Source organism: Culex quinquefasciatus, chromosome 2 (assembly GCF_015732765.1).
Source record: "Culex quinquefasciatus strain JHB chromosome 2, VPISU_Cqui_1.0_pri_paternal, whole genome shotgun sequence".
Lineage (NCBI taxonomy): Eukaryota > Metazoa > Arthropoda > Insecta > Diptera > Culicidae > Culex > Culex quinquefasciatus.
The window spans coordinates 176,890,564-176,916,914 of record NC_051862.1 but is presented as its reverse complement, the minus strand read 5'-3'; the positions used below and the strand labels follow the sequence as shown (position 1 = coordinate 176,916,914).

General features: G+C 37.0%; 1 protein-coding gene across 3 annotated transcripts; it reads left to right on the top strand.

The window, feature by feature from the left end:
- The first annotated feature begins 65 nt into the window (after positions 1-65).
- Positions 66-26,351, top strand: LOC6033200 (putative SERF-like protein). 3 transcript variants are annotated; one of them, XM_038258312.1, is made up of 3 exons: positions 66-385; positions 11,369-11,471; positions 11,787-12,796. In XM_038258312.1, the coding sequence occupies exons 1-3, from the start codon at positions 379-381 to the stop codon at positions 11,860-11,862; spliced, it is 186 nt and encodes a 61-aa protein (XP_038114240.1). In that variant the 5' UTR covers positions 66-378; the 3' UTR covers positions 11,863-12,796. The 3 variants fall into 3 exon arrangements, 2 of the variants coding, with proteins under 2 accessions (XP_038114240.1, XP_038114239.1); XM_038258311.1 differs by lacking the exons at positions 11,369-11,471; positions 11,787-12,796 and adding exons at positions 24,985-25,087; positions 25,413-26,351 and having other exon boundaries at positions 78-385; XR_005277862.1 differs by lacking the exons at positions 66-385; positions 11,369-11,471; positions 11,787-12,796 and adding exons at positions 24,996-25,087; positions 25,203-25,282; positions 25,413-25,431.

The window sequence follows — 26,351 nt, the reverse complement described above, 5'->3', positions numbered from 1 at the left end:
CAACATATTTTTGCTGCATGGGTAGACCAAACTGTCAAACCTGTCAAACGATTGAGTTTTCTAGAAGTTTGCCGTCGTCAGTTTGCACTGCTCAGAAGTCGAAGAAGAGCCACCAAAGCCGCATTTAAAAAAAGTTAAAGCCAGCTTTTCTTCGTCGAAATCCTCGCAAATAGAGAAAAAAATTTTAGCTGCATTTCCTGAAACGGACCAATCGCACAAGTAATCAGCAAGCATAAGTTAACAAGAGCAATAAATCAGCAAAATCCAAAAAGCGCGACTAGTGGGCGGCAGTGCACTGAAAGCAAAAAACGCAACCCAGGGAAACCATCTTTACTTTTCTTCAACACACACCCGTGAAAGCAACTTCCGGACTGCAAAATGACTCGTAAGTAAAACTGCCCTTTTCGTTGATTATCGTTTTTATTAAGGTTAAACAAGAAAATTCATTAGAATGTCCTCTTTTTCTTTGGTGACACGATTTAGCCAAAATGGTCGCGGTGCCATCTTTTTTCTGCATCGCCATCGCTAAATGGAATTTTAATGAATAATGTAAATTGCGTTGCACGATTCATATGTGTAGCGAGCAAGAAATTGACAGATTAGTTTCAAGAAAATCTAAGCAAAATTTCATAATACCGTCTACGTTCTGCAAATCGATACACCTCTTTGATAATTTCGTCAAATTAGGCTACAGAGAGCTCCTCGGTAGGCACTGTGAACAGTCGATGGCCTAAAAATAGAATAATCGTTGTTTAACATGGCGTTACAGAAAAAAAAGACGAGACCAAAAAAAATACCATCTTCTCTTGCGCGCTGATGCATTGTCGTCGTCGTCGTCGTTCAACTTCTTTTGGTTTTGTTGTTATCGGAATCTCTTGGCTGCTTGCTACGCACGCAACGCATACTGCGATGATGAATCATGGATAGGACGGGGTGGGAGGGCGCTTTAAATTTTTTGATCGGTTGCCCACATGTTACTCAGACTTACTAGGTGGGTCCATTTGGAACAAGCACTTTGTTTTCTCATTTAACCTTATTTTAATCTAGATTTTTTTATCAGGTGATTAGAAACAAATGTAAGCATTGAGTGTATCTCGCTTACTCCGATGAACATTGGCATAAGGTGTGAGAGAGATACACTCAATGTTTACATTTGTTGTAGAAAAAAAGAAAGTCCAGAAACGTAATGTACGTAATGTTGCCGGTCGAGTCTTAAAAAATTAAGCAGGTTTAGCGACGGAGGCCGTTCGAAGCAAAGACCAGGAGATGAACTCATGCCTAATATGAGCCCTCTACGACAAAGGGAATTGGGGTAAAACGGGCTTTGAAGTTTGAGGTAAAAAAAAAACATTTAAAAAATCTTAAAATTGCTCGCACATTCCATCTCTCTTAGTTGCATTCGAAAGGTCTTTTGAAGCACTGTTAAGTGTGCCATAAACATCCAGGATTTGTTCGAATTTTTTTTTATTTAGATCCTTATATCTTTTTGCAACAACCTCCAACACCCATACTCCCTTAGGGCATCTCCAGCGCTGGGGTGCAAATCAAATTTGCACCCGGCTCATGAATACCGAGATCAAATTTGCCACCTTGAAAAAACTCCGTCATCCCCACCGCTAGGGTAGCAAATTTGCCACCGAAACAAGCCCACTGCTAGGGGCAAATATGGGTTTTTATAATTTTTTGCTCTCGTTTACCTTTAAAATCAATAATTATGTGTGGATTCATGCCTAGAAATGCTAAAAGTTTATTAAACTTTTTAATCCTATTGAAAATTTCAAAGAATTTCATTTTTCAAAAATGTCGAAAGTTAAACCATTTGCTACCCGATTTGATTCCCACCAAATTTGCTCTCGAGTTTGCTCCCGAGTCTCCCACCGCGCGTTGCAAAGCAGGTATCAAATTTGATCTCAAGTTCATCTGTAGAAGAAAAATATGTGTCGGTACCTGTCGGGTACTCATTTTCTGATACCCGACAAGTACCGGCAAGCCGGGGGCAAAGTTTTGAATGCGTGTTTCGGAGATTTTTGTATGTCTGCTCTTGTGTATGATTCAAAATATTCAAAAATTCAAAAAGTCAAAAATTCTAAAATTCTAAAACTCAAAAATGCGTTAAATAAGCTATTTTTTGTTTTTTTTTATTTCCTTTATATTTTTTTATTTTTTTTTATTTGTTTTGATTTTTTTATTTTTTCATTTTTTTTAAAACGTTTTGCCTTTCTTACAAAAGAAATGTTTAAGGTTTGCTTTTGGAAAGTCCAAAAGCAAACCTTAAACATTTCTTTTGTAAGAAAGGCAAAAAGTTAAAAAAAATGAAAAAATAAAAAACGCTTTTCTCAGAAATCTTAAAAAATTCGTGCACGGCGAGGAATCGTCCCAGAAAAAATATCCTATTACTAAATTGAAGGTTTAGATGCGCTCTATCAATTGCATTTTGGCCCGAAACCCGGAACTCAAAGTCTGATTTTTGAGAGCTCTTTTTCTGAAATACTTGAGCGATGTCTGTATCCGCTCGTAAAACCCACCATTTTTATAATTGAGATTTGTAGCCGTGGGGTCGGGGACGAACATTTTATTTTTCGATTCACAATTTTCGACCAGTAAATGTGGTCAAAGCCATTTTTAGAGGTATTTTCTGGACACTATCAAATTAAAAGAATTCAGTTTCAAACAAAAAGCCATTCGAAAATATGCGCCATAAACTGCTTGGGCCCAAAATTTGAAGCTTTTCCAAAATTTATTTCCAGAGATATAGCCATATTAGTGTTTTACGTCTTATTTTTACCCTATTTTTTCCTATTAAATTTTTGGTTTTATACAGAATCATATACATCAAACATCAAATTCGAAGTCCCGGCTCGTTTTCGCTCGAAAGATCGACAAGTCGTCAAGTCGAAACATAAAAGCCTGCACATTTACGCTTGCGCGTGAAAGTGTCCTTTCTGGCTTCTCATAATAGATCGACAAAGTGCAATATCGATACATATTTTTTTAAGTTAATCACAGACTAACATTAAAGACTGGGTACTAGAGTGTAACAAAAATGACTTTTTGGCGGGCATTCAGGGGTTTGTTCCGGTGGGCATACTGAGCCTAAATCCCAAATATGAGCTTGATTGGACGTAACAGGAGCTGGCGCTCCGCCCTTCAATTTTAAATGGGATTTAACCCGTAAAAAAAGATTTTTTCAAAAATGTCACTTTTTGAGGCATTTTGGCCACCAATGCGTTTACCAAAAACATCACTGGCGTGTAGGCCAGATCCTTGCGCATCTTTTGTTATATATAACATTGAAGTTTGGAGCATCCTGGAGCTCGGTACAGACCTTCAAAGTTTGGCATTTTTTCGAAAAATCGGCCCCGGCAAAAAAGATATGCGTCGCACCTCGCGACGCCCGAGACGCCATTTGATTTTGCTGGGACCGATTTTTCGAAAAAATGCCAAACTTTGAAGGTCTGTACCGAGCTCCAGGATGCTCCAAACTTCAATGTTATATATAACAAAAGATGCGCAAGGATCTGGCCTACACGCCAGTGATGTTTTTGGTAAACGCATTGGTGGCCAAAATGCCTCAAAAAGTGACATTTTTGAAAAAATCTTTTTTTACGGGTTAAATCCCATTTAAAATTGAAGGGCGGAGCGCCAGCTCCTGTTACGTCCAATCAAGCTCATATTTGGGATTTAGGCTCAGTATGCCCACCGGAACAAACCCCTGAATGCCCGCCAAAAAGTCATTTTTGTTACATCCTACTGGGTACCCTTGGGTTTTTCCTAATAATGTCAATCCAATATGTTTTTCTTAATTAAATATAATTATCTTGCGACCCATAATGTGCCTCTGAAATTTAAAAAAAAATGGCATTCGAGGTTCAGCCTAACAAGATTCGAAGCTTTAGGTCAAATTCTCACTGGGTGGTATCATTATGTTTCTGAATAATTAATTGCACCAATATATTTGTCGGAGTTTCATCATTTTGTAAGAAAGGCTCTATTTTCCCTATGGTGATGTTAAATCGGGTTTTTTTTATTATTTTTCTTACTTTTTTAAAATTTTTAAATTTTTTTAAATTCTTTTAATTTTTAAAACTTTTTTTAATTTTTTTTTAATTTTTTTAAATATTTTTTATTTATTTTTAATTTTTTTTTAAATTTTTTGATTTTTTTTTATTTTTTTATAATTTTTTTTAATTTTTTTTTAATTTTTTTAATTTTTTTTTTAACTTTTTTATTTTTTTTTTATTTTTTTAATTTTTTTAATTTTTTTCAATTAGTTGTATTTTTTTTATTTTTTTTTAAATTAAAAAAAATACATAAAAAACGATAAAAAAATTGTTTCCGTGCATGATTCAATTTTCCGTGCATAATTCCATTTGATGCGGTAGCAAACAGGCTGAATAACGGGTAGCAAAGTGAAATCTCGAAGAACTGAGAGCAAATTTGCTACCGCGACAGGTACCGCGGTGGGGTTGACGTCGGGTGCAAATTAGATTTGCTTCGATGTTTGCTACCCGCGCTGGAGATGCACTTAGGTCGAAAGTTAGGCAAATTCATGGACTATAAGCATACAATATTAACGTTGTGGCCAATGCCAGTTTTTCTCATAGTTTTACGATTTTTCTATAACAATTTTTTACACCGTTAGCTTTTGTCTATATTTCTCGGGAAATTCTACGTTATAAATTTGTGATTTAGAAACTAATTAAAACATTTTTAAAAACAAAAAATAGATTTTGTTTATCCTGTGATCAACTAGGCGAATACCTGTTTTACCCCTAACCAAACAAATTGTTAAACATTTAAACTCAATTTAAACGACATTCTCTCCAATGAAATTTATAACTTCAACACCTGAAACTAACGTTTAATTTCCCGAGGATTCACATTACATTGTACATTACAGACTCCGAAGGCTTTGGCAAAATTTCACTTCGGATAATCGAATCACGAAAAAAAATTGTCTTTGTCTTATTTTTGATTGTTGAGCTTAAGTATGACCCCAAAACTACTCTAAAGTGATTTAGAACTTTTAAATCTATGATGGCGACCGGAATGGCGGTGATGAAATATTAAAAATGCTTTTTTTTTAATTTAATAGGCAATCAATATTTCGAATTTGACTTAAATGGGGTCGCAGAACTCGAATTTGTTGTTAAAAGAGCAAGACCTTCGGATAATCGAAACTTCGGATAATCAAGGCTTCGGATAATCAAGTTTGGACTGTATATGTAACATAAAAGTGACCATAACCATATAGAGGCAAGCTCGAACAAAAGCGATTTTTTTTCCTGGTCTCACTTTGACTTCCCATTTGTTGCCTGTTTTGCCCGTTCGCTGCTGACCGTGTACGCCACAGTGGTATAACGTCAAAAAAGCCTCGTATAATGTTTGTAAACAGTATACAGTACAACTACCGTAAGTCGGTTCGTTTTTTCTTGAATACTTTTGCAGCATAATTTTATTATGAATGTAAAGGGGAATAGCATGTAATTTCATCATGCACGTGATGTTGGCTTACAACAGTCGGGCGTTCAAGAATAGCTGTAAATTGGCAAGAGAACTGCTTTCTGTGCATTGTTTTCCTGCTGAAAAGAAATCTGTCCACCGGTGGACCGATTCCTCTTGCAAAATACAGCCAAGAAATCCGTCAAACAGTGGCCAAATAAAAAAAATCCGGCTTGTCAACGTTGTCAAGAGAAACCGACCTTTTCCAATTCCTGATTCCAAATTTCAAAGGTACCGACCGGGATTTGAACCTTGAACCTTCTGCTTGTGAGGCAGAAGCCGTAACCATTAAGCCACGGAGCCGGTCTTTCCCAAAATTGCCGGATATTATTTTAAAAGTTTGCTTGAGAACGGCAAAGTTTCCAGTCCCCAAAGTGATTGTTTTTTCGCCTGTCAACTGTCAAACAAAGGTTTACAAATTTAGGTCATCAGATTTTTTGTCAATATGTTTAATCAGTATATCAATAACTACTTCAACATGTTAACGAATGGTAAAACGTTACTTAATCTACCGTATGGTGGTTGGGGCATTCCTCTCGATAGGATTCGAATTGATGACCTTTGGATTGTGAGTCCAACTGCCTACCAGCGACTCCACCGAGGAAGGACCCATGGACGACTCCTACACCTGGACTAAGCTAACGATCTAGATTAGGTCTGAACGAGGGGCGCGACAATAGTAAGAAATTAAATTATTTAATTAATTAACGGTAGGAATTAAATATATTAACGCTTGTTTACGGTCAAAACATCGTCACATCTCTTTACACTACATTGGCTTGGCAGTTTGAAATGACGCGTGTTTGTTTTTGTGTTTGGTGCAAAATTTGTGTCCTCAACAAGCAGGCTGACTTGAAAGTGCCAGCACGGGGCAGACGAACCGGAAAAGGAGCAACACACAACGATGCGTAGCGCCATCCAGATCAATTACCACGGTTCCACAAACTACATGCGGCGCGGATTGCGTCGAGATTGAACGAGAAGTGACGAGGTGATCTGAATGCTCACTTCCGTTGTTTTGAGGAACTTCACAATGAAGGTAAGGCGATTGAAAAGCTGGCGAAAAGCAGTTCCTAATTTTATTCTTCCGATTCTTCCCACCCACAGATTTCGTCAAAAATGTTCCTGTGGATTTGGTCCGGCTTCTTTACCGGCCTTCCCGCTTAGCAGCTGGATAAGTTAAGCGCGGCCAACTAGAAGTGGTTCCCCTCGATGTTGTCGCTACCGTTGCCACCCGCTACATGGCCAAGTCTTCGACGTCCGTTAGTCCCGTGACGGTACTACCATGAGCCCGGCGGAAAAGCTATCGCCGGTTGAGCGAAATCAGGACTCAGGACTTCCCGGGAACAGTCCTTAGCGATCTTTATACACCGAGCTCGACAACAAGAAACTCAACATGGTTCCAGAAGTGTGGAAGTTTTGAAATAAATTGAACAACAGAGTTGGGTTATTTTATTTTTCACTATTCAATCACTCCGCCACTCCGAGTAACAATGTCTAATCACATCTAATCGTTTTATTTAACTGGTCCGCTCCCTGGACGCTCTTCCTTGTCATCCGGTCCTGAACCTGCCAGCGTTGAAGTGGCAACGCTATCCGAATCATTTGCCAGATTAATCCTTCCAGCATTCGAGCCTGAGTGCACTCAGATCAGAGATGCGGAGATGAGCTCGTAGTGCGATTTCTTTTCCCCCGGTGTCGACGTGTTGAAGGAATCGCTGTCGCAAGCCAACACCTTCTGCCGGCTGCTACTTTTCCGCCAATGGCACGTTTGGGTCGTCCTGCCCCGCATTCTCCTCCCCTTCTTCTTTTTTTGCTCCGCCGCGACCGACAATATGTAGAAATCAGCGGCCTTTTGAAAAAACTCCAGAAATGTTCGATCGTACATCGACGTATTTTTTTCCAAAAACCGAACCAAAACAAACTTGACAATCGAGCGCGCGAAGGAGAAACGAAGCAAAGCAATGTTTTCAAAGCAGGTGTGGCGCTGTCAAATGTCAAATGACATGAGGAATTTAATTTCTTAATGTATTAAGTGCCAAAAATTAATATATTAAGGCCTTTGTCACGCCCCTCGGGTCTGAACCAATGTTCACTTCCCCATCCGACGGATAAGACAAATCTTGACTCGAAAAAAGCCACCGGGTCTAACTGGGCTGAAGCCAGGCCAACTGGCCATCTGTTGAGTAACACCGAAACACTTATTTTACGGAAAGATAAGAAAAACTTGTAACACGCATTATCCCTCCCAAAGAATTTTAGAAATTTTAATTTATAAACATACGTAATTTTTCATATCAATTACCGCCAACCCTATTTAAGGAGACTGTTTACATATTTACACAATGTATGCAACTCGTTTACGCTAGGGAATAAGTTGAAAACAAAAATAAACCAGTAGTAACGGTCAATTCAAAAATTATGCCACTTATTCAAAATCAGATTAGTGCGCGTGACCTGTAGCGTGTGTTATACAACATTATCTTGTCTAATATTCAAAGTTAACAGTGTAGTAACTTCAGGCATCCACGCTAGGTGGTGATACTGATGCGAACAAATTTCGGAACCATGTTTTGAATTGGACTTGGCTCCATATGCCATAACTCAATACCTTTCTAGATTGTTTTTTCACAAACCACTCATTTTACAATCTTCCGGAGCTTATTCAAATGTTTGGCGTCGGCCTGGTTGGCTTTGAATCCTTCTGCAATATTCAAATAGTATTTTTTTAACGATTTAATCGCTGTTTAATCTTTTATCTTGTACATATCGTTCGAAAACAATGATTTTGCATCTGCAGTAATGCTCACGACACCCGTTTTCTGCTTACGGGTAGCAAGACGGTTCCGCACATTTGTTATAGTTTCAAACTGAAAAGAATCGCTCAACTGTCGCGGATGAATGCGGGAGGCTAAGCAATGAGGGAATAAAATCGCGGATAATCGGGAAGGCATAGCTTCCGTCGCAACGCATCTTCAAGAAAGTTTCGCCCCAAAATGTTGCGCCATCCGAGTAGTCCAGCTTGTTGATTTCTTCCATGCTAGGGATTTCACGAAACTCGTCATCTGCGGCTTGCACGTGTTCTCTGGAGACGAAGTTCGGAAAATCCTCCAGAACCGGTTGGAGGTTCTGATGCTTTCTTCGCTTTATATTCAATTTGTTTTTTGTTGCTCGTAGTGTTGAAACTTCTATTCAACACTAACTTGTTGCGTTTCAGACCACTTCCCGAACACGGACGGGAACTTTAAGTATCCATATGGGGATCGTCACGTAACGCGTAATTTCTTTTTCGCATAATAAATAGCGTCGACATAGATGTAATTTACAATATTTACCTATGCATTAGTTTTGCAATTAGTTTTTACAGGCAGCAAAACCTTTTTACCATATCATGTTTTTATTAAAAACAAGTTAAACCCGACAAACTTCGTTTTGTTTTTTTTTTATGTTTTCAGCTTGCTTGTCTATTCAACCTCCTGTGGCAAACTAGTTGAATGTTACCCAGTTTGTTGGGGCATTCGAGCGCCTGATATACTTTATTGAGCACAGTTACGTTTCTATTCTGAAGAACTTATACAAACGACCAGCTTTCAGGTATTCCCGTTCCATCGTAGCCCAGGGTCCGGTGTTCATCGCTCAAACAGTATTAGGTTGGCCAAGCAGTTAGCTACGTACTGTTACATCAGTTTCATGTGACCATCTGCGTTCCAATAAGAAGGGTTTACCCTCTTCCGTTCTGAATTCGTACGAAGCATATTCAGCCGTTTTTCTCTTCTTATTGTAGTGAATGCCAAGTTCCAAATTCCGAGATGATTTCATAAGGAAAGGGAAAATTGGAACCTTCTCCCGGGTAGGATCCTATAAAAATCTTAGTTTTGCGTAGTCGTCGGATGTTCGAACAGCGTTCGCTAGTTTAGTTATTACATCTTTCGTTTCGTTTACATATCAATGCACAGTGTTCGGAATGGCAAAATTAAGTGGAATAAATTGATAACTCCTTGTTCGGTCAGGGGCCGACTCCGCGAGAGCCAGAACCACCAACTCACCGATTCCGATTGAAAGAGGACGTTTTATTGCACTAAACTTAACTCAATACATTTCACAATAAAACGACACAAATTATCACAGATGAGTTGTAAACAATAACAAAGATCCCTACGTTGTGTTTTGTGTCAGTGTGGTGACATTTGTACGAATTAACCACACTGCTGTCGGGGGGCGTTTGTTAGTATCTGGAACACTAGAGACGTTAGAGTTCCAACACTCCTTTATTTGACGTCCTAGCCATATGGTGTCTTCGGAAGAGTTGTTGTACTTGATAAGGGCTATCTTTTAAAGTTATTGACATACAGGGTGACGACTTTCCAGGGTGTCAACCAAAAACTAACTTTGTTGGATGACGTTGTAGGGCTTTGGTGTCTTCGTTAAAGTTGTAGAGGGAAAATTTCACGAAAGTTTGTCGAAGGCGCCAAACTTGTAGCTCTTAATCTGCTCGAGATATACACCATTTATGCAAAAATTGTAAAAAACAAGCACTTTTTGGGTGATAACTCAAAATGTTACCATTTTAGCGGCCTACTATGTTCTGAAGAGTTGTTTATGACATAAAATTACGCATCTTTGCCGCAGACATCGAAATGTTTTGAGCCTTTATTAAGGAGTTATATCCATTTTTAAGTGATTTTGAGCCTATTTTCATGTTGCTATGTTTTCGAAATTGCGCATTTTGGCGCAAAACCAAACAATGGACCTGAAAGTACACATTTTCAACTACATTTCCTAAAAATATCTCCGTGTCTATCGGTGTCTGTTTTAAGATATCTCAATTTGAATTTGACGGTTTTTAATCAATTTATTTATAATTTTTAAGCGGAATCTTATTGAAAACATGGTAATAATCGGTAAATTGACCGATTTTTATGGAAAATACATTCCAACTATCGGCAACATGTTCTTTTGAACATTAGTTAGTCACTCACTTGAAAAATAATCCCGAAACATGTAAATAAATAGCAAGCGCCATAAAAAAAAACAAACGCGCCAAGTCGTTTGACTTTTGACGACCCATTAGGTTTTACGCCGACTCGGTTTTTAGGTTAGAAATTTGACAGCGAGCGAGCAGCGAAGGCAAACAAAGAACAAAGGGTGGCCACCAACACCACCAACAGCGCCTGTTGGAGTGAGCCAGTGATGCCAGGAAACTTTCTCTGAAAATGCTACATTTTGTGAGTGTTCGCTTAAAATTTCATCACAATAGAGGAGAAAATCGTGACGTCAGAAATGAACTCAAATCACTCAAAGTTCATTTTGTGAGTGTCTTTAACATTTTGGCCTAGTTTGACAGCTACATTGTCCCCAGTTTTCTGTGGGAGAGAAAAGGAGGCGAATACTTTATGATAATCATATCTGTCAAAATTCCTAGCCTCAAAATTTTGTCGCGAGTTGCTTTTCTCCTCTATTGGCAGCACTAAGCAGACCCAAAAGAGCACTGGAAGAAAAAAGAACTAAGCTGAAAACATTAAAATGGGCGTGGCCCGATGCATGCTCGTCTGATTAGAATACATTTGGGAAATATTTTTTTTAAATGCTTGCAAAAGGAATAGAATAACTTTTAGTAAAAGTGAAAATAAACAGAAATGTTCACAAAAAGTTGCTCTACTCGTTGGTGTACTTTGTTTAAGTAAATTTCAAGGAATACTCTAGATTATCCAGCATCATTCAAACACGACCGCTTATTAGGCTTAAAATGGGTACATTTCCCCTATCATGGAGTTTTCAGCAGAATTCGTCAAAATCTTATTTTCAAGATTATTGTGTTATTGTTCTTCAAATTCTATTCTAATAATATTCTTCTACTTTTCCATAGGTGGCAATCAGCGTGAATTGGCCCGGGAGCGTAACGCGAAGAAGCAGGGCGGCAACAAGGCCAAGAAGGAGGACGGATTGACACACGAGCAGCGCAAACAACGGTAAGAATTTCGCCTCTTTCGCAAGACTCGCATGGAATTGGAATCCTGCTGCTTTTAAATAGGGGATTGTTATAGTTAGTATTGCTATTAAAACTTTATAATTATTTTTTTCTAGATGTTCTCCAACGTAGTGGGCAAACCATAGTGCGCGACTGCCAAAGAGTGAACATCGTTGTGTTGCAACAAAGAATCGTGGTAACCAGCAAATTAGTTGATAAGTAAATTTAAGATGTATCAGCAAGATTCCAATTCTAAGCAAAAGGTTTTACCTAAATAAAAACATTTAATCAAATCTTTTAATCAATTCTCGTTTAGTGACGCCGACATCATGCGACAAAAGCAGGAGAAGAAAAAGGAGCTGGAGAAGGCGACGGGCCAGGCCAAGAGTTAATGTCCACCCTCGGACCCAGTTCCCGCGTGTGTGTCATGAAGTCCAAACTGAACGATCCCCCGCCCCTCCTTCCCTACTCCCATAGATTGTCATCCCTCGCTCTCGCCGCCGCCCTTCGACTCCTAGCTCTAGCGTAGTAAATTATTATGCAGGTTTTACAACACACACACTTTTAACGGATAAACGGAGACACACAAATGAGAATTCGCGCATAAAAATGCTGATCGACCTTTCCCGCGCGCCACTGTGCAGCACACAAATGTAATTTATTATTTCCTTTTTCTTCAACTGAATCACTAGACTATTTTTTTTTTATCTCACACGAAACCACCTTTTTTGTAACGATCAGCAAATGCTTTTTTGATGTAGGACTTTAGTTTGTAAGTCGCGTTACGTTTCAATTCTCTCGATTCAATGTGGACACCGAATTCTTATCGAAAGCCGTCAGCAGCAGCCCTCTTTTTGTTTGAGTATTGAACAGCAATGTGTAACAATTAATCGAAACAATATATACGATAACAAGAAATGAACAACACACACACACACTCAGATCTTAAACTGCAGGTATATTAAACGGTTAAAAACTAGCGCAGAAATAATAATCAATTTCAAAGAAAACAATAAATAAACGGGGTTTGATTTACAGACGTAGGGAATTGGAACAGGTGGGAAAATAAAAAAAACCTAATGCAAATTAGTGGCGGCAGCAGCAGTAGCAATGACGACGATATGGTTCGGATGGCTTAAATTTTGAACAGAGAACACAAAAATAAACAAGACGAAGCGTCGCGTGCGTTGCGGCGGATCTAGGCGAGACAAGTTACACAAATTACACATTACTAACTATAGATTGAAATCGTGAAAAGTATCAGAAACGAAGTAAAAAAAAAAACGTTGTATAAACAAACAAAATATAGTGATAAGCAAAAACCAAGTTAAAGTGTGTTTGCTTTAGGGATAGAACGGAAAGAAAATTTAATATTCTGGAATTTTTGTAACGCATATTTTTTAGACTTTAAAGTTAGACGTAAAGTTTTAATGGACTTCTATCCATCTTCAAGCAAAACAATTTAATTGGACCAATGTTGATTCTTAAAATTATCCTATTCTATAGGGGCAGGGGGGGCAGAATGGGCCACCCTTGGTTTTGGGCTTTAGAATGGATTTAGACCAACCGTAAGGCAAGGGTCTTATAAAGGACGTCAAATAACATCACCATACCGAAAACGACGTTTGAATTCATTGTATTTTTCAAATTATGAGCAAAAATGTAAATTTATTGAAAAACCACGCAAATGTTGTTTATTTCGAGGTTCTTAAATAAGCTTTCTCGAAAGTTAGATTGTTTGAAAAAGTTTGTTCAATGCTTATAATGTTACTAGATGTTACTACCAAGGTATGCAAACAACAACGGAACCTTCAAATAATTTAGAGGCTTGGTGGTGGAAGTGTTAAATTAAAATCCACTTGGGGGCAGAATGGACCACCCTTTTTCTGCCTTATAAAAACAATCAAAAGTTACGAAATTCGAGCTAATTGGATTATTTCGCTCCTGGTAGCTTCACAAATCACGTTTAATGCAACATTAGTTGATTTTTTAGTTGTTTTGATGCTTATTTGTAAAAATAATGTCTTATTACAACATATTAACACTATTTTCAAAAATGTTTGTTTTGGTAAGTGACTATTTTTATGAAAGTGGTCTAACTTCATGGAAACTACATTAGAATGGTCCCTTAAGTCATTTTTTATCTCCCTTCAACGTTGTATTAGACGAAATGGCTTGTTTTCTAAGGTGGCCCATTCTGCCCCGCAGGGTGGTCCATTCTGCCCCGCATCCTGGAAAAGTAGTCGAAAAAACTTTTTTTTTTAAAGTGCACCAAAAATAGTTTTAATCGAAAAATTTTCATCAACCCAGTATACAACATTGAAGGGAACATCCCAAGGCATAAGCCTACAACACTGAATTCATAAATTTGTATGTTTTTCTATGGTTTTTTGCGCATTTTCCTTAGGGCATCTCCACCGCAGGGACCTAATTGCGTTGCAAAGCTAATTTGGCACCCGCGTCAAGCCCACCGCGGTACTTGTGCGAGAGCTAATTTAGCTTCGAGTTCATCCGTGTTCATCCGAATCTAAACAAAACTCAGGTTTGCCCCGGGATCTAACGGGAGCAAATCATCTGACGGATGGTTTTTTCAAGCAAAACAATGTAACTGGGCCAATGTGAGTTTGTAAACAAAGAGTTTATTCTGCTCACGTCAGTAGATGTTTACGTTAGCAGTGAAGCTTGATTTTTCGATTTCAATTCCTCGAAATATTTTCCCTCCTGTGCTGCAAATTTACAAATGAAAAATTACTTTTGGCAATCTGGGGTGATGCACTCTAGTTTTTTAGGATGCACTTTAGTTTTTTAGGTCAGATTGGGGCTGTGTTTGATTAATTTTGGTCATCGCATTGTCGATCTTCTGCCGGACATGCAAGAGACAAGTCATTTGTATTGAGTAAAGGCAAAAAGTCAAGCAAAACATTTTAAATAAGCCAATGGGGATTTGAAAACAAGCAATCATGATCTTAAATTCTTAAATTCTTAAATTCTTAAATTCTTAAATGCTTAAATTCTTAAATTCCTCGATTCTCAAATTCCCAAATTCTTAAATTTTCAAATTCCTGATTTTGAATTAATTTTTTTTATTTTTGATAAAAATTGTGTTTTTGAATGTTAGAATTTCGGGTTTTTCGTAAATTTGTAAATTTTACTTAATTTCGATCCCGTCCGTGTGGATCAATTGGACAGCGCACTGGACTCACAATCCAGAGGTTGCTGATTGGTACTAGCAATAGTGGCCGACAGCTATAAAGACAACTTTTTTTTTACTCCATTTCAACCAAAAAACTATATCTGTCCTTTTAATGTCAAAATTCTGCATTTTGAGATTCGGCGGGGATTTTAAATATTATTATATCGAATACAAAATTATTAAAAAGGAAAATTTCAATTCTTCGATTTTTTCATCAGAACATATTGCACCGCCCGAAGAAACGTCAAACGCCACTTTTCGTTTATGCTGCGTACCGCTTAAAAAAAATCTTTTCGTGACCCTAGTCGTGACCCTTTCCCTGACCGTTTCTTGGGCGTTTTTTTATATGGAGTTTTGCGTTCCTTCGGATCTGCGTATCAGCCTTTACGGTACAACCATTCAAAATAATTTTAAATGAAATGAAAAAAATAAATAATAAAAATAAACGTATTCGTATTTTTTTCTTACTCCTCACTGACGTGAGCAAAATACACCCTTTGTTTAAAAACTCACATACGCCCAATTACATTGTTTCGCTTGCTATATATTTGAATTTTATACATAATTTAAATTTTTTTAAATCAGTTTAGTTATTTTTAAATTTTGGACATTCATGTTTAAATTTTCGGTGATGATTCGCTTATATTAATATATTAAGTGGTTGATTATTTTTTATTTAAAAAATACAATAAAAAAATTTCACAACTTTTCAATTTAATAAAATCGTTTTGAACTAAATTACTGATTTCTTTAATATTCATTCAAATTTGATATTCAAAATAAATGCATCTTCAACCAAAACAAATACAAATAATTCAAACAATCGCTGAAAAAAATTAGCCACCGGCAGCTCGGGGACTTCTCGAGCACCTATCTTGGCTACTCGACGGATCCCCGATGAACTTTTTCTTCGCTGAATGAACTCGAAGGCTAATTTAGCTTTAGCTTTGCTACCCGCGGTGCGAAAGTTGGGGTGCAAACATGTCGGGAGCAAATCGGATGAACTCTTTTAAAAATTTGAAAATGATATTTTATTGATGTAAGCAAACAATTTGGACATATAATGCAATTGGAAGCATGTTCTATCATGCTAGAATGTAGTTTTATTGATTTCGATCAACAAAACGGCTAGAATTTGAAAATGAATAAATTAGATCCCCGCGGTGGGCTTGATTCGGTAGCCAAATTAGCTCCCAGCGGTGCGAAAACGTGTATTAGCTACGGAGCAAAGCTAAAACTGGGGATCCAACCGATAGGTTTGCCACGCAATTAGATCTCTGCGGTGGAGATGCCCTTAGGCGGGCCATTCTGCCCTCCCTGCCCCTATTCTAAATTAGGTAATTGTCATTTTCGTCCGTGTTTGAGAAGCTTGCTAAATCACCGCGTTTTGAAAAAAAAAAAACAAATTAATTGTATTAGGATTGTTGAAAGTTTAATAGAAAATTGCTGAATAAATTTCGAATCTTAATGGAACAGAAATCGTGCCACGTGGTTTATGGATGACCTCTCACAAAATTTCAGAGACAAAAAGACGTTTTTAAATTACTTTTAACTTTCTGTAAGTTTGTTGAAAACTTTTTCTTACTCTTGCCTTCTATTTAATATTTATAAGTAATAACACATTCGATTGAATTACGATGTAACACACAGCTGAAAGGAACTCCAAAACTCTGTTATGTACCTAAATGAACTCATTGTAACTTGATTATTCACAAATAAACCGAATCGAATTGAAATAAATTACTTTTAAAAACCTTCATCTTGAAAAAGGTGCACTTAAAAAAGTTTTACGACATTTTCAATTGCAAATTTGATTTTAATCTTAAGATGATGTTTTAAATTTTGTTTGACAATATTTTAGAAATTTACCAAAAAAAAAAAACTTTGGAAAATAATAAATGGTCTTTTTCGGAAGCTAATAACTTTTTCAGCAAAAAATCTTAAAAATATGGTGTCTTCGAGAAAGTTGTTTTAAATTTAACGAAGGTCATACATCTTAGAAATTGCAAGAATCCTTTAACTATGGCGCATTCCACAGGTAAAAAAGTAAAACAGTTGCTTTACTCCATACATTTTGACGATTTTTCCCATACAAACTTCAAGCGATTAGAGGGAGGGGTTCCCGTGGTCAGAAAAACGAATGATGCAAAATGGTTTCTTTTAACAATGCGTTGACAATATTTTTAAAATAACAAAATTTAAAATCTCGAAAAAAAAGTTGTGTAACATCAAAGTTTAAATAAAAAAAAAAATCAAAATCAAATTATTCGCTCTACAGCATTGCCTTGGCGTTCTCGATTACGAGATTCCTACTCGAAGCTAGGTGTCCGAAGGCTTGATTGTTGAGGCAATTTCCGTTCAAGAGCCAAACGACATGCGACACCTAGTGTTGAGTAGCAGAACAGAGCGAAGAATGTCGATTGAAATTTCCGCCCTTTGAGGTTATGTATGCGAATTCTGTTTTGTTAAATTCCAGCGTTGAAAACAACTTTTGAGCAAAAATTCGAGCTGATACATTGTTAACTTTTGATGCTCTATCATTTTAAACAATATTATTTTTTCAAAAAAAATTTTTTATTTTTTTTTATTGCGTTAATTTATAGAGGGCAAAGAGTTAACAATCGTACTACTTGAATTTTTTCTCAAAAGTTGTTCTATGAGCTGTAAATTCAATTTTAAGTTTGCATTCCTATGTAACCGAACAGCGAAAATTTGAATCGTCATTCTTCGATGCTTTGCGCCATCTGTCGGAATTTTTGAGCTTTTGATCGCGAATTGCAAACCTCTTTTTACACCTTAGCTTCCATCCATCCCGGGATTCGAACTGACGACCTTCGGATTATTAGTCCAACGGCCTATCAGCGACTCCACCGGGACAGGACCCAGTGAGACGACTCTTACACCTGGACTGAGCTATCGACCTAACCTCTAGGTTAGACCGGGGCCAACATTTACTTCCCGTCCGACGGAAGGCGTGATCAGACAAATCTCGTCTCAAAATTTGCCACCGGGACCTTCTAGGATCGAACCCAGGCCGACTGGATGGGAGGCAATCACGCTTACCCCTACACCACGGTCCTGGCTCAAAGTTTAAATATGTAGTCAAAATTGTTCACAAAATAACGTACTTTTTCAAAAATACTCAAATTTTCATAATTTGCAATTCTTGGTTATTCATTGGTTTAAATTTGGTATGCTTTTTCAATTTATTAGAGTTTTTTTTTAAATACACAAATTACTCTATTTTTTCGAAAATACTAAAATTTTCCAAATATGCTTCATACATACATACATAAATTGTGTATACTTCTTATCATACAAAATTTTGCGTCGTTTGATACCCATATTGCATATTTAGAAAATTTGAGTATTTTCGAAAAATACGGTATTTTGTGAAAATTTTAGTATTTTCAAAAAAAAAAACTTTAATAAATAGAAAATTAGATATTTTGCAAATTATAAAAAATTGAGTACTATCGAAAAAAAAACGGTTATTTGTAAACATTTTAGTATTTTCCAAAAAAAAACTCTTAATGTGAAAAAGCAAACCAAATTTCGCTTGTTTTGATAGTTTTTGACAAAAAAAAAAACACTGGATCAAATCAAAAACATACAAAAGCTAAGCTTTGATACCCAAATTATGTAAATGTAAGTACTTTCGAAGAAAATACGTTATTTTGTGAGCAATTTTGAGTACATATTTTACTTTGAAATATACTAGATTTTCAAAAAATATATTCTTAGTGCAAGAATTGAAAATTTAACATGATATGGTTGAATCAACCGATTTTAGAAAAATCTGAAAATGAGTTAGGGTACGTTATCCATTAGTGGACCCCTTTCCTATAGTGGACCCTCTGAAGGGTTTTTGATGAAAAATTCAATAAAATCACAATTTCAAGCGTGTTGTTGTCTACAAATCATTAATTTGGCATGTTCAGCATCATTTAAAACAATGTTGACTGTCATTGGATCGTCCTTTTCACCAAAATAAGTGTTTTGAGTTCGACATCTGAAATCAGCCATGGCCACTAGCATTTTCACAACAAAACTGCATTTATATTTTATGATTGAATTAACCATCCAATCATTTTTTGACTGATTGTTTTACTTCAGCAAGTCGAAATAATGTAAGTTTAAGGAACTTTACTAAAATAAAGCGAAAAATTGCTCATTTTCGAGCAAAAATTAGGGGGGTCCAATATAGGACAACGAAAATCCAAACTTTTCCAAAAGTGGACCCCTGTTAAATTAACCTTCAAAAATGAAGAAAACTGTATATTTAAGCAAAAGTTTCTCTTAAACAAACAATAAATGCTTGTTGTAATCAACCTAAACGCATATTCTTTTCAATTATGAGTATAAATATAGCTGTTTTCATGTTAAAAGTACCAAAAATGCTGAATCCGTAAGAATTTATGATTAATCAAAACTATAGTTAATTGTACTTAACTGAAGCATCATAATTGCAGTTTGAAATGATAATTTAGAATAATAAATCAATAACAAAACTTTTTTTTTTAATGCACGTGCGTGGTTTTATCAGCAACTGTAAACAAATCGATTGTTTATTTTCGGTCAACCATTTTTGTAATTAATATGGAAAAATTTGCATCAAAATAATTTTTTTTAAATTATTTTTATTTTTACGGTAGTTTTTGAAACGTTTTCGCTGATCTTTTTCAGAAATAAATGTGTTTAAATGTCTGTTAGGGTTTATAAAACTTGTAAACTACTGCAGAGACGGATCGGTTTTGGAAATAAAAGTCTTCTTGTTCGTATGATGTTCCAAAAGGAAAAAAGGACTCGACACACGGTCGTAGCTTTATTTATAGTTTCATTACATTTGTTTGTATTCGTGAGCTCCAATTGCTAAAACGTCAAACTGACAATTAAGCCTAAATGTCGAGGGATATGACAATTCCTCCCTCTTTTAATAGAAGAATATAATAATGACAAAAAAAAAACTAATTCAGCGAAATGTACAGTTCATTAGATTTTTCAAATCAAGATGTAACAACAAGATCAAAAGTTAATGAAATAATTAGAAAGAACAAAAAATTTTGAATGTTCAGTATTAATTAAGAATAAACAAATTCTGAATTCTTCGCCGGCTTACGAAGCCGCTTCGATCTTCTAGGATAGCTGTCAGGCAATTCCGCCGTTCCAGCGTCACGTTTTCTTCTCTTTGATCCGGTCGAGACAGGCTCCGGGAAACCCCGGAATAAACCGCTCCCACCGTATCCGGTTCCCAACATGTTCTCGTCCAAATTCAGCATTTCTACGTCCACATCGACCATTGCCGCGCCCGGCGTAGACTTTTCGAACGGCGTCATCAGGTTCGGCCGCTCGCCTTGTTGCTGGTAATGTGGTTTAAGCTGATCGCGATGCGCTAGCCACACCGCGCTTCCAGTCGACACCGATCTTCTTCGAATCCACAACACGACGATTCGTGCTACTAGGCGCCATCGCGTTTTCTTGTCCTCGCTCCACTGGGAACCGTGTTGAACGAGTATCTGTTTAAAATACAAATAAAATTGTTTTATGACATTTATAATGAAAACTGTAATAGCAAATCTAAAACTCAGGACAGAAATCCAGCATATCAGCCTGTGAACAAAGCCAATAGACCTTGATACAACAAGTAATTCATCACTATTGTGGATTTTCGATTGGGAATTAATGCAAACACTGCATGGAGTCAAGATATTTTGATCTATTTTATGAAAATATATGCTAGGTATGTCCCAAGTTAAAGAGACTACCTCATTCACCACCCTTTCAAAAAGTTTCCATTGAAACCATTGAGTTTCCTCATCTACTATCTGATCATCTGTCAAACACTTCTCTTGAAAAGTTTCGGTTTTAGGTATGCTATAGTTTAACTTGTTTATAATTTGCTTTTCATTCAATGTACCATTGCACACACAACTATTTGAAATTAAACTAAATTTCCATGACAGACAATCATCGTCTTGAATAAAATAAATGAACTGAATTGAACAAATGACCAACAAACTAAAATTATGGAATTCTCCATTCGTCACTTTCTTTAGCCCGCGATTAAGATTTCTTAGCAAACAAATTGAGAAAATTAATCTCAAAAATGTAAATGACACAATGACTATTGCCAAACTGTCCAGCACACAATTACTTTCAAGCGAACAAACCAACAGTTTTGGTTTGATGCTTTGATTCCTGTTCAACATTTGTTGTTTCTCAATAGTGTACCAAATATGACTTTTCAAAAACAGATTTAATGATTTGGCATAGATGACTTGTAAACATTTCAATTTCCCGCTTTGAAAAAATAGCGGTTTGCCAACTTTGTCATTTAACAACCAGCAATCGTCCACAAATTTTTGATCATGCCGACCACAAAAATTGTCAACAAAGCGATTGTCTAACTTTTTAGCACATCCTTTACTCAAAATCAAAATGAATTGCAAATTTGCAATGCTCGTCAAAATTTCCGTCATCAATTTGTACAGAAACAAAGAATTTTGTATAGCTTTAAACCCATTTTGGCAAACAATTACAGCAATCATAATCAAAAATATTATCATCAATTCAATGTTTTGCACATCATACTCGTTTTTCAAATTAGATTTACATAGATTTAAACTCAAACTACTACCTTTTCGCCCTGACATCTCAGAAACTTCGTCAAATAATACTTTTTCAAAACAAACACTTTCCGAACTTTCTTGAAACATTCCCCAAATTGGGGTTAAAATCAAATTCTGAACATCATCAATACAACACTCAATTCCACAACCATCATTGCCAATCAGCAGCTTTTTGTCCGAACTCTCACAGTTATCAAGATTTGCTTGATTTGAGTTATCATTAGTGGTAAATAAACATTCCAAATCAAAATTGTCACTGTCTTCCCAATTTGAGGTATAATATAAATTTGCTGCTATTGCATTGCTTGAAATATTCCTTTTGTTATCAAAATTATGTTCCATCGAACCCACGTTATTTACCAACATCATATCTTGTTTCATATCCAAAACATCGTCATACAAAAATAAGTTATTCAAACCACACACAACATTTTCTTCCCAATTTGGGGCACCTTCAAAACTCACGCTGACATCTGCTAAAAGTTCATTAAAACCTACATTCTTACATTCACCACCTTCCATGTTCTCATCCTGTAAAATCCAAAACCACAAAACAAATTTTCATCCCAATTTTGGGCACCATCACAATTTTCATCAATATTATACTTGTTATCAAACAAATCGTTCAAATCCAAAATCGAATCATCCTCCCAATTCGGGGTAAACAAACTTTTCAAACCAATGTCAACATAACTATCATCATCAATTGGTATAGAAAATGTGCTGTCATTCAACAAGCAACTATCATCAACTTCCAAATCAACGATTTGGTCCTCTATTTGTGTTTCATCCAATTTGACATAAGTTGTGTTCAAAACAGTAAAAATTTTCATGCATTGGTCGTTATTATCTTGAAAGTTTTCTATTTGGTTGAACATTTCCGCATTTGCGTACTCAATTTCACCATCTTCATTGCAGGAATAATCATCTGCAGTACTCTCACCCATGAAATTCACAAATTGACTGTTAAAGTAATCAAGTTTGAAGCAATTTTGCTTAGAATGACCCATTTTCCCACAAAAATCACACGAAGTTCTAGTCTGAGGAAATCTCCTATCATAGCTTTTGTCAAAATACCTTTGTTGTTGTGTTTGGTTATTGAACCTTCGGTTAGTGTAAACTTGAGAATCAGAATTGTAGTTTTTATAAGGCTGAAATCTGGAATTGTTTCGCCTTTCTGGAAAATTTTGTCCCTGCAACCCATCATTTTGTCTGTAATTTCTGTACCGTGAAGAACCTTGTGTTTGTGTTGTTGTCTTTTGAATGTAATGAATTTGTTCTGGTGTAAAGTAACTGTACTGTCCCAATTGAGATCCTCCAGGTTGATTGTTTAATGCGTCAACGTTTTGTTTTGCTATGTTCCATGTTGTGATGAACTTGTCCATCTTGTCTAAATTCAAACCTTCCTCCTTCAGCAAATTCTCTTTGAGATTCCCGTCAAGAAGACCCGCCAGAACCCTGTCCATGATGGCCACGTCCCTAAACGCACCAAAACCACAAGATTCCGCCTGCAGCTTGACCGCCTGCACGAAATCCTCATTGGATTCATCAGGTTGCTGGTTTCGCTGACTAAAACAAAAGCGCTGAACTAAGTCCGGCTCCGTTTTGTCCAATTTTTGTTTCAATTTTAACACAATATCAGCATAAGAGGCCTTATCCAGCTCATCTTTGCTGTAGTATAGCTTTAATTGTGAAAAAAGAAAAGAACCGCAAATCGTCATGAAATGCGACTTTTGCCGATCAACAGCAACCTGATTGGCATGAAAAGTATAAGCCAATCTTTCGGACCAATCCGTGAATGACGTACCTTTTCTGTACGATTCAATAGAGGTAGCAATTCCATTAGAACCCATGTCTAATTTACAAGGTTTTACAAATTAAATTACCAATATTTTTTTTTGAAATGACAAAAAATAGAAAAAAATAGAGAAATAAAAAACAACGAAAAAGCTCTATTACACACTGTTCAGGGATCAAAAGTTTTTGTAGTACTCACCGACCACGTGCCCGGCCCTTGCCAGCTTTTGCTAGTACTCCACAAGTGGAATGGACACCTAACCTCAAAATTCACACGAGGTTCGAAATTTCCCGAACCGGTCCTCCGTAGCTCCGCAAGATCACAACCAAACCTAAATTCACCAAAAGAAAAATAATCTCTCTTAAAAGCAGTCCCAATAATGGTGCAACTACCTTAGATTTCACTTTCACTTTTTCCCAACTGCTGGTCAAACGAACAAAAGGCTAAGAAAATGTGCTTTAGCACAAGCCAGTAACAAGAAGAAGAAAGCTTCCCTTTCACAAAATTACAAAAAGCACTTTTACTTTTTTTTCTTACCACCACGTCGAGCAGCAATTGCCGGCCCTGGTCAAAAACGCCCTGCCGCAACACAGCAAAATCCAGCCGGAAATCTCCCACCGGTCGAAATTTCCAGCACCCGGAACTTCCCGGAAGATTTGCGCTCTCGGTCCCGTCGGCTACGTCACAGCACCTGCCGTCAAACGGAATCCACCGACCAGCGAGATCTGCACACACACACCCGGCGTCACCGCAGGTTGAACAAAATGGCTGCTGCTTACGCCGCCGCACGAGGTTTCCAACCAGCAAATTTTCCGCTTCCTCCTGCTCGATTATACGACCAATTCACGCACCCGACCGTCCATGCACGTAATTGTTCCGATCAGCCGCGCTGTTCTTGTTTCCCCGTCGCCAGTTATAAAACTTGTAAACTACTGCAGAGACGGATCGGTTTTGGAAATAAAAGTCTTCTTGTTCGTATGATGTTCCAAAAGGAAAAAAGGACTCGACACACGGTCGTAGCTTTATTTATAGTTTCATTACATTTGTTTGTATTCGTGAGCTCCAATTGCTAAAACGTCAAACTGACAATTAAGCCTAAATGTCGAGGGATATGACAGGGTTTTTGTTTTTTAAAGCCAAATTTGTTAACAAAACTTATTTGTTTTTGATGAAAAGTGAGCAAAATCCATCTTTTATTCATTATATCATTCATTAGACCTACACCATGCATCAAAACATCAATTATCGGTTAAATTTGGTATAAAAATAACAGTTTGCCTATAGTGGACCCGGGTCCACTATCGGATTATGGACCCGGGTCCACTATAGGAAAAGGGGGTCCATAACAGGCAAAAAAAACTTTTTTTTCAATTGGCTATTTTTCTGCTCAAAAACAAAAAAACGGATGAAACAAATAGTCAAAATTGTTCAAAAGACTTCAGATTTCATTGTTTTGTACAAAAAAATATGAAAAAGTGCTGAAAATATTGAAAATTTGTGAAAAATGTGCTTCGGCTCTACTAGGGGGTCCACTAATGGTTAAAATACCCTAAGCAGACCCAAAAGAGCGCTGGAAGAACTAAGGTGAAAATATTAAAATGGGCGTGGCCCAATGCGTTCTCATCCGATTAGAATACATTTGGGAAATATTTTTTTTTAAATGCTTGTAAAAGGAATAGAATAACTTTTAGTGAAAGTTAAAATAAACAGAAATGTTCACAAAAAGTTGCTCTACTCATTGGTGTACTTGGTTTACCGCTTATTAGGCTTACAATGGGTATATTTCCCCTATTATGGAGTTTTCAGCAGAATTCGGCAACATTCCTATTTTCAAGATTATTGTGTTATTATTCTTCTTATTCTATTCTAATAATATTCTTCTACCTTTCCATAGGTGGCAATCAGCGTGAACTGGCCCGGGAGCGTAACGCGAAGAAGCAGGGCGGCAACAAGGCCAAGAAGGAAGACGGATTGACACACGAGCAGCGCAAACAACGGTAAGAATCTCGCCTCTTTCGCAAGACTTGCATGGAATTGGAATCCTGCTGCTTTTAAATAGGGGATTGTTTTAGTTAGTATTTCTATTAAAACTTTATAATTATTTTTTTCTAGATGTTCTCCAACGTAGTGGGCAAACCATAGTGCGCGACTGCCAAAGAGTGAACATCGTTGTGTTGCAACAAAGAATCGTGGTAACCAGCAAATAGTTGATAATTAGTTTTAAGTAAATTTAAGATGTAGCAGCAAGATTCCAATTCTAAGCAAAGCATTTTACCTAAATAAAACAAATTACTCAAATCTTTTATTTTAATTCTCGTTTAGTGACGCCGACATCATGCGACAAAAGCAGGAGAAGAAAAAGGAGCTGGAGAAGGCGACGGGCCAGGCCAAGAGTTAATGTCCACCCTCGGACCCAGTTCCCGCGTGTGTGTCATGAAGTCCAAACTGAACGATCCCCCGCCCCTCCTTCCCTACTCCCATAGATTGTCATCCCTCGCTCTCGCCGCCGCCCTTCGACTCCTAGCTCTAGCGTAGTAAATTATTATGCAGGTTTTACAACACACACACTTTTAACGGATAAACGGAGACACACAAATGAGAATTCGCGCATAAAAATGCTGATCGACCTTTCCCCGCGACATCGCGCCACTGTACACACAAATGTAATTTATTATTTCCGTTTTTCTTCAACTGAATCACTAGACAATTTTTTTTATCTCACACGAAACCACCTTTTTGTAACGATCAGCAAATGCTTTTTTTGATGTAGGACTTTAGTTTGTAAGTCGCGTTACGTTTCAATTCTCTCGATTCAATGTGGACACCGAATTCTTATCGAAAGCCGTCAGCAGCAGCCCTCTTTTTGTTTGAGTATTGAACAGCAATGTGTGACAATTAATCGAAACAATATATACGATAACAAGAAATGAACAACACACACACACTCAGATCTTAAACTGCAGGTATATTAAATAATTATCAATTTCAAAGAAAACAATAAATAAACGGGGTTTGATTTACAGACGTAGGGAATTGGAACGGGGAGAAAATACAAAAAAAAAAAACCTAATGCAAATTAGTGGCGGCAGCAGCAGTAGCAATGACGACGATATGGTTCGGATGGCTTAAATTTTGAACAGAGAACACAAAAATAAACAAGACGAAGCGTCGCGTGCGTTGCGGCGGATCTAGGCGAGACTAGTTACACAAATTACACATTACTAACTATAGATTGAAATCGTGAAAAGTATCAGAAACGAA